We start from the raw sequence: 9524 nt of genomic DNA on the forward strand, positions 1-9524 counted from the left end.
ACACACACACACACACACACACACACACACACACACACACACACACACACACACACACACACACACACACACACACACACACACACACACACACACACACACACACACACACACACACACACACGACGGTGACAGGAGACACAGAGCAACTAGATGACTTCATCCCCATGGAAACATTGTTTCCGGTTGTACTGGGCAGCCCCCAGTACAACCAGTAACGGAATGGTTATACTGGGCAGCCCCCAGTATAACCAGCAACTGACTGATGGACAAGGAGAAAAAAGCAGGAGTTTGTATTCTTTATTAAAGCAGCAGTATGTGTCCCCCCCTCCCCCACCCCATATCTCGGCGTAACCCTTAAAGTAGAAAATATACACAAATCCGGCTGTACCTGAACGCACCGCTACTGCAGCTGGCTGCTGCGGTGCGTTCAGGTACAGCAGGAGATACCGCCCTCTACAGACACTCTGACACATCGACCCCCCTTCGGCAGACGAGGGGGAGTGGCTCCCGGTCAGCAGATGAATCCCCTCCCTTTTGGGCGGAGGGAGGGGGCGGAGCTAAGAGTCAAGGGTGGTAGTGTCTGTACTGGCTCTGGGGCGGCGGGTGGCTGGTTCCAAACCCAAGAGGAGCCGTGCGGTAGCTGTGGGCGGAGGCCCCCTGGAGGAGGCTCGGGCGCAGGCCCTGTGGCGCGGGGCCGGCCGGGTAGGCGAGGCCCAGGCCCGAGTGCGGCCTGCGGGGCGTGTTGAAGGAAAACTCGGGGGGGGGGCCGAGGGGCTTGGACGGCGTGGAGGTCAGCGGGTCTGGGAGGAGGGGAGGGAGGGGGGAGGAGGAGAGGTGGGCGTGGCCGTGGCCGTGGCCGTCACCCGCCCCGCCGCCGTGGGGTAGGGGCCCCGAGAGGAGGGCGGGACGACTCCAGTCGTCCTTGAAGATCTGGACGGACAGCGTGGCGACCAATGGGAGGAGGCGGTTGGTCACATGGGCCAGAACCAGCTGCTCGTTAGCATCGCGGCGGATACGCACGTGGGCGGAGCCAGCCTGGGGGGGGGGGGGGAGTTAGGACAGGATGTTGCTATGGAAAGACATGCAGCCACTGATCACTGATCGTGTTGATCTGGGCAATGACATGCTGCCAGGCAGACTGGTCTCCATGAAGACGGTATCCCGGGATACGTACCAGCGAGCCGAAACCGACGGTCCAGAAGTGTTCGTTCCTCACCTCCAGCACGCCCTCCAGTGTGGACACCTGACACACAGCGGCCAATCAGCACCCAGAATCACAACAGTCCAACCAATCACACTCTGATCATGAGCCTCACCTCCCGCAGCAGCTTGTCCAGTTGGCCAATCACGTGAGAGGGTGTGGTCTGGGGAGGAGGGAGGAGGTGGTTAGAGCAGGGGTTCAACAGCTCGTTGAATATGGCCTTTTGATCGTCTAATGGGCTCAGAGCACCACCCCTCCACTCTCCTACCTGAAGCAGCACCTTGCCGCTGTAGAGGCTCATGGGGTACATGGTTCCGAAGGTCATCAGCGCTATGGCGACGGCGGAGGCAGTATCCACGGCAACAAAGTTACTGCAACACACAAACACACACACAAAGGTAGATAAAAACAAAGAGGAAGGGGAGGAGTCTTACTGTATCTCTCTATAAGGAGGGAGAAGTCTCACTGTATATCTATCAGGGGTCTAACTGTATCTCTATGAGGAGGGAGGAGTCTAACTGTATCTCTATGAGGAGGGAGGAGTCTAACTGTATCTCTATGAGGAGGGAGGTGTCTAACTGTATCTCTATGAGGAGGGAGGTGTCTTACTGTATCTCTATGAGGAGGGAGGAGTCTAACTGTATCTCTATGAGGAGGGAGGTGTCTTACTGTATCTCTATGAGGAGGGAGGAGTCAAACTGTATCTCTATGAGGAGGGAGGTGTCTTACTGTATCTCTATGAGGAGGGAGGTGTCTTACTGTATCTCTATGAGGAGGGAGGAGTCTAACTGTATCTCTATGAGGAGGGAGGTGTCTTACTGTATCTCTATGAGGAGGTAGGTGAGGAGGAGGGCGCAGGCTCCAGCCAGGTTGATGAGGACGAAGGGGTTCATACGAGGAAGCAGCACACTGCTGAGACCTGGGAGAACCCCACACACACTGGAGAGAGAGAGAGAGAGAGAGAGAGAGAGAGAGAGAGAGAGAGAGAGAGAGAGAGAGAGAGAGAGAGAGAGAGAGAGAGAGAGAGAAAGAAAAAGGGAGAGAAAGAGGAAAAAAGAGAAACAGAAAAAGGAGAAACAGAAAGAAAGAGAGAAAAAAAAAGAAGGAGATCGAGAGAGCGTTTGCGTTATAATCCAGACAGTGGGATTAAAGATAAACAAATACAAAATACTTGTTGTGACTCTTCACCGACAAACACAGATCTAGGCTACGATGTCCTGTTCACTTCTGCCCTGTGAGCAGAGAAACTGTGTGTGCGTGTGTGTGTGTTTATGTGTGTGTGTGTGTGTGTGTGTGTGTGTGTGTGTGTGTGTGTGTGTGTGTGTGTGTGTGTGTGTGTGTGTGTGTGTGTGTGTGTGTGTGTGTCCCTGATGGGCACAATATAATGTAATATTCATCTGCGGTTCTGGGAGCAGAGGAAGACAAGCTGTGCTTTTAGATATGAACTAAAACATCAGATATACCTCCATACATTAGGACTGTTCTGAACCGCCTCCATACATTAGGACTGTTCTGAATTACCTTCATACATTAGGACTGTTCTGAACCACCTCCATACATTAGGACTGTTCTGAACCACCTCCATACATTAGGACTGTTCTGAACCACCTCCATACATTAGGACTGTTCTGAACCACCTCCATACATTAGGACTGTTCTGAACCACCTCCATACATTAGGACTGTTCTGAACCACCTCCATACATTAGGACTGTTCTGAACTACCTCCATACATTAGGACTGTTCTGAACCACCTCCATACATTAGGACTGTTCTGAACCACCTCCATACATTAGGACTGTTCTGAACCACCTCCATACATTAGGACTGTTCTCAACCACCTCCATACATTAGGACTGTTCTGAACCACCTCCATACATTAGGACTGTTCTGAACTACCTCCATACATTAGGACTGTTCTGAACCACCTCCATACATTAGGACTGTTCTGAACCACCTCCATACATTAGGACTGTTCTGAACCACCTCCATACATTAGGACTGTTCTGAACCACCTCCATAAATTAGGACTGTTCTAAACCACTTCCATACATTAGGACTGTTCTGAATTACCTTCATACATTAGGACTGTTCTGAACCACCTCCATACATTAGGACTGTTCTGAACCACCTCCATTCATTAGGACTGTTCTGAACCACCTCCATACATTAGGACTGTTCTGAACCGCCTCCATACATTAGGACTGTGCTGAATTACCTTCATACCAGTTAGAACATTAACATGATGTATATTTAAACTTGATAAAACATTAACATGATGTATATTTATACTAGTTTTAACATTAATATGATGATATTTATACTAGTTATAACATTAACATGATGTATATTTATACTAGTTATAACATTAATATGATGATATTTATACTAGCTATAACATTAACATGATGTATATTTATGCTAGTTACGACATTAATATGATGTGTATTTAAACTTGATAAAACATTAACATGATGTATATTTATACTAGTTTTAACATTAATATGATGATATTTATACTAGTTATAACATTAACATGATGTATATTTATACTAGTTATAACATTAATATGATGATATTTATACTAGCTATAACATTAACATGATGTAAATTTATACTAGTTACGACATTAATATGATGTGTATTTATACTAGCTATAACATTAATATGATGCTATTTATACTAGTTATAACATTGACATGATGTATATTTATACTAATTATAACATTAACATGATGATATTCATACTAGTTATAACATTAAAGGTCCCATGGCAAGCTACTTTATGGATGCTTTAATATAGGTGTTAGTGGGCCCTAACACAGTATATTAAGACGTTCCCGAAATCCAGCCGTGGTGCAGAATTACAGCCACTACGAGCCAGTCGCACATTGAGCTTTCCCCAAACACGCCGTTTCGGTGTCTGTAGCTTTAATGCAAATGAGGAGGTGAGAGGCGGGTGAAGGAGGAGGGTTGGGGTGTGGCCCTGGGCACCGTGCGGCCACAGTACCATGCCCTCTGTTGACAGTGGATGTATCGCAATGGCGAGGCGCACACAGCCTTTGGCCGTGTTCTGTAAATATTCTAGAACACTCCGGGTGCTCTGGCGGGAGTCCTGGAAACTATATCTAAATAATATCATATTATACATAGATTTCTATATCATATAATACAAATTATCACGGCCAAAAGCTGTGTGCGCCCCCAGACTATATGATGAATCTCAAACGACTGCGTCGGGTTCACTGACGTCTCTGGTTCTTCCACTTTGTTTTTCAGAGGCGGAGCAGGATACCAAGTGCTCGTTTTACACCTTACGCCATTTTTAGCTACTGGGAGACCATAGTCAGGCTAGGGGAACTCATATTAATGTTAGAAAACGTCATAAAGTTAAATTTTCATGCCATGGGATCTTTAAAATTATGCATATTTATACTAGTTATAACATTATAATGATGTATATTTAATTTATATATCAATGTGTGGATATTCAGACTAGAAGCTTCCACAACAGTCAGGATGACTACATAATTCATGTTCTGAATCCTCAGCGCTCCAGAAAATATTACATTCACTAAAGCTCCCCATGCTCAGCACTGTGTCCGTGTGCCGTGTCTGTGTGTGTGAGTGACTGTGCTTGTGTCTGTGTCTCTGTGTGTGTGTGCGTCTTTATATGCGTGCGTCCATTGCTGCCTAAACTCTACCATTAGTTAATTACAACTATTTAACAACTAGAACTACAACTACAATTATACTACAACTAGAACTATTTGAACTAAGGTACATACTCCTAGCTTTAGAGAAAGGTACAGACTCCTAGCTCTAGAGAAAGGTACAGACTCCTAGCTCTAGAGAAAGGTACAGACTCCTAGTCTAGAGAAAGGTACTGACTCCTAGTCTAGAGAAAGGTACAGACTCCTAGCTCTAGAGAAAGGTACAGACTCCTAGCTCCAGAGAAGGGAAAAGACTCCTAGTCTAGAGAAAGGTACAGACTCCTAGTCTAGAGAAAGGTACAGACTCCTAGCGTTAGAGAAAGGTACAGACTCATAGCTCTAGAGAAAGGTACAGACTCCTAGCTCTAGAGAAAGGTACAGACTCCTAGCTCCAGAGAAGGGAAAAGACTCCTAGTCTAGAGAAAGGTACAGACTCCTAGCTCTAGGGAGAGGTACAGACTCATAGCTATACAGAAGGTAGAGAGAACCTACCTTCGACTCAGGTCTGCTACATGCTCTTGTAGCCAACTGCTGCTGGCAGCTGAGAGAGAGAGGGAGACACAGACAGACAGGCAGACGATTAAAGGTTGAAATTTCAACATCTGACAACAAACCTAATAAAGCGCACCATTTTATTACTTATCAGTCCTCTAGTAAGAAAAATGGCTAATAAAGTTAAGCGTGTCTCTCTTTTAGTGATAAAATAGAGAATGTGTCTGAGACTGTTTAACAGAGCCAGTGGGTGTTTGCACAGTGAGCGTGCACGGTACGGGAGGAGGGTGAAGCCTGACTACATTGCCAGGCCCAAAGGCACTACGTCAGGTCACCTTCCCCCTAATACCCTGCTCACAAACACACACAGACACACACAGACACACACACACACACACACACACACACACACTCGAGGCGTGTGTGAGACAGATTCTGTCCATGCTAGAGTGACTCAGTCCAAACAAACATTCTAACAGAGTAACTTATTTATGATCCGTGTCTGCATGGGAGTTACACTGTGTGTGGTTGAGTTAAAGTGTGTGTGTCTGTGTGTGTCTAAATGTGTGTGCGTGTGTCCCTGTGGCTTCACTACATTACCACTGTCTGGAACATGTTACATAACACACTTTACTTTCACTTCACTAGACTGTGTGAGTCAGAGAGAGAGAGTGTGTGTGTGTGTGTGTGTGTGTGTGTGCGTGTTGTCATCCTCCCTTTTGAAATGTCAGATGTTAAGTGATGTTGAGACTGGTCCAACACAAACACAAACTGCTGTAGTTGTGTGTCAGTTATTCTCTTCTGACCTATTTTATCAGAGAGAGAGAGAGAGAGAGAGAGAGAGAGAGAGAGAGAGAGAGAGAGAGAGAGAGAGAGAGAGAGAGAGAGAGAGAGAGAGAGAGAGAGAGAGAGAGAGAGAGAGAGAGAGAGAGAGAGAGAGAGAGAGAGAGAGAGAGAGAGAGACAGAGACACTGTGTGCATGCGGTCTGGTTAGCAGCAGACCAGCGGTGAGGTTAATCTGTCCTGGGGTCATCAGTGTCCTGACCTCACCTCCCTCGCTCTACTTGTCTCCAACAGTCCTCCAACCTCCTGCTCCTCCCCCTGGTCCCCCTGCTCCTCCCCCTGGTCCCCCTGCTCCTCCACCCCCTGCTCCCCCTGCTCCTCCATCCCCTGCTCCTCTACCTCCTCCACCCCCTGCTCCTCTACCTCCTCCACCCCCTGCTCCTCTACCTCCTGCTCCTCCACCCCCTGCTCCTCCACCCTCTCAGTGTCCCTTACATTAGGGTTGATGTATGATGATAATAATAGTATATTGGTGTGAAATACTCCTTCAGACCTCCAACCAATCAGAGCACCCCAACGTGTGATGCATCAGCTGTCTGGACGGGGGGGGGGGGGGGGCATCTGCTCCTTAGCTCCTCCCCGTTCTCTTAATGAACACAAGCACGTTGGTGAATGCGTGTGTGTGTTACCTTCGGAGACGTAGCTGAAGGGTTTGTTCCTGACCGAGAGCAGCGTGAAGAGGTTGAAGAACAGAGCCACACTGGTTCCTACCAGCAGACGACCGCTGGACACACAGAAACAAAACTACAGCTCAACCATGGCTCCTCATCACAATATGAGAGAGAGAGAGAGAGAGCGAGAGCGAGAGCGAGAGCAAGAGCGAGAGCGAGAGAGAGAGAGAGACCCAGATGTTGGAATGTTCTGTTCTGACAACAGCTGTCAGCATTGGGATAAACACAAAGCTACTGTGTGTGTGTGTGTGTGTGTGTGTGTGTGTGTGTGTGTGTGTGTGTGTGTGTGTGTGTGTGTGTGTGTGTGTGTGTGTGTGTGTGTGTGTGTGTGTGTGTGTGTGTGTGTGTGTGTGTGTGTGTGAGTGTGTGTGTGAGTGTGTGTGTGTGTGTGTTTGTTTCTTACGTATGGACTTCAGGTTGATCCATGAAGCGCTCCACACTGAGAGAGAGAAAACAGTTCACCACTTAGTCAGAGACACATGTGACTGACTGACTCACTGACTGAAGGACTGACTGACTGATTGAAGGACTGGCTGACTGAGTGAAGGACTGGCTGACTGACAGTGACTGACTGAGTGAAGGACTGGCTGACTGAGTGAAGGACTGACGGACTGGCTGACTGACTGACAGTGACTGATTGAGTAAAGGACTGACTGACTGGCTGGCTGGCTGACTTGACAGTGACTGCCTGACTGACAGTGACTGACTGAGTGAAGGACTGACTGATAGTAACTGACTGAGTGAAGGACTGAGTGACTGACAGTGACTGACTGACTGACTGACAGTGACTGACTGAGTGAAGGACTGACTGGCTGACTGGCTGACTGACCTCTCCTTGAGGATGAACAGCGCCCCCAGCTGGATCAGGACGGTGGAGGAGAAGACGGCCAGGACCTCCAGCCTCTGGAAGCTGAGAGAGGGACGTTAGACCACCTAACCCCTCACCCCTTATCCCCTCACCCCTCATCACCTCACCCCTCATCACCTCACCACCTCACCCCCCCTCATCACCTAACCCCTCACCTCACCCCTCATCACCTCACCACCTCACCCCTCATCACCTCACCCCCCCTCATCACCTCACCCCTCATCACCTCACCCCTCATCACCTCACCACCTCACCCCTCATCACCTCACCCCTCATCACCTCACCCCTCATCACCTCACCACCTCACCCCTCATCACCTCACCACCTCACCCCCCCTCATCACCTAACCCCTCACCTCACCCCTCATCACCTCACCACCTCACCCCTCATCACCTCACCCCCCCTCATCACCTCACCCCTCATCACCTCACCCCTCATCACCTCACCCCTCATCACCTCACCCCCCCTCATCACCCCACCCCTCCTCATCACCTCACCCCTCATCACCTCACCCCTCATCACCCCTCATCACCTCACCCCTCATCACCTCACCCCTCATCACCTCACCCCTCATCACCTCACCCCTCATCACCTCACCCCTCATCACCTCACCCCTCATCACCTCACCCCTCATCACCTCACCCCTCATCACCTCACCCCTCATTACCTCACCCCTCATCACCTCACCCCCCCTCATCACCTCACCCCCCCTCATCACCTCACCCCTCATCACCCCTCATCACCTCACCCCTCATCACCTCACCTCACTCATAGTGTGTATTAGTACACAGTAGTGTGTATAGTGTGTGTATGAGTACACAGTAGTGTGTATAGTGTTTGTATGAGTACACAGTAGTGTGTATAGTGTGTGTATTATTACACAGTAGTGTTTAGTGTGTGTATTAATACACAGTCGTGTGTATTAGTACGCAGTAGTGTGTATTAGTACACAGTAGTGTGTGTATTAGTACACAGTAGTGTGTATTAGTACACAGTAGTATGTATTAGTACTAACCCAAAGGAGTAGAGCTGGCTGGATTTCTTCATGCCGACCCAGGAGCTGATGAGACTGGTCACTAAACTACAGAGAAAGACACAAGGGTTAGCTAGTGTTGACCTTTGACCTGTCACCAGGCTAGTGGTGACTTTTGACCCGTCACCAAGCTAGTGTTGACCTTTGACCTGTCACCAGGCTAATGTTAACCTTTGACCTGTCACCGGGCTGTCAGCAGTGTAGAGGCGCAGGCGGGGGTGTTTACCTGAACAGGTCGAAGATGGTGAGGTAGGTGTAGGCAGTCAGGGCTGGAAAAGACAGAAGTGTGTTTAGTAACATCCCCCAACCTACAGCAGGCAGCAGTCTCACACAGCAGTCTCAGGCTTTACATTCAGATCTAAGTAACTGATCCTGGTGGTAAGACAGAAACCTTCCTTAAGGTTTCTAATCCCCAGCGTGTGGCCTGTCCAACCAGCCTCGTTCAGCAGGACGGTGACTTCTCTGCACGAGAAGATCCTGATTCTCACATCGAAACCATACACAAAACAAGGCATAGCTCCTCGTAGTTACTGGTTTGAAACGAGGCTCTGTGCCCTCTCCCACAGAGCTTCTGCTGTAACCCAGTAGGACTGCTGGACCAGAGGTTCTATAACCCAGTAGGACTGCTGGACCAGAGATTCTATAACCCAGTAGGACTGCTGGGCCAGAGGTTCTATAACCCAGTAGGACTGCTGGACCAG

General features: G+C 48.7%; 1 protein-coding gene across 1 annotated transcript in view; it reads right to left on the reverse strand.

Moving 5' to 3' along the window:
* Positions 1-292: 292 nt before the first annotated feature.
* slc30a6 (solute carrier family 30 member 6) overlaps positions 293-9524 on the reverse strand; it is a 16212-nt gene continuing 6980 nt past the window's right edge. The window contains exons 5-15 of the mRNA XM_056608787.1: positions 9050-9092; positions 8806-8871; positions 7752-7832; positions 7326-7361; positions 6881-6975; positions 5409-5457; positions 2024-2143; positions 1473-1575; positions 1320-1367; positions 1178-1246; positions 293-1038 (exon numbers count right to left, since the gene is read on the reverse strand). Of these exons, the coding sequence (XP_056464762.1) occupies positions 568-1038; positions 1178-1246; positions 1320-1367; positions 1473-1575; positions 2024-2143; positions 5409-5457; positions 6881-6975; positions 7326-7361; positions 7752-7832; positions 8806-8871; positions 9050-9092 (1181 nt within the window). The 3' untranslated portion in view covers positions 293-567. The remainder of the gene's footprint in view (positions 1039-1177; positions 1247-1319; positions 1368-1472; positions 1576-2023; positions 2144-5408; positions 5458-6880; positions 6976-7325; positions 7362-7751; positions 7833-8805; positions 8872-9049; positions 9093-9524) is intronic.

This window comes from Gadus chalcogrammus, chromosome 15, assembly GCF_026213295.1.
Source record: "Gadus chalcogrammus isolate NIFS_2021 chromosome 15, NIFS_Gcha_1.0, whole genome shotgun sequence".
NCBI classification, from domain to species: Eukaryota; Metazoa; Chordata; class Actinopteri; order Gadiformes; family Gadidae; genus Gadus; species Gadus chalcogrammus.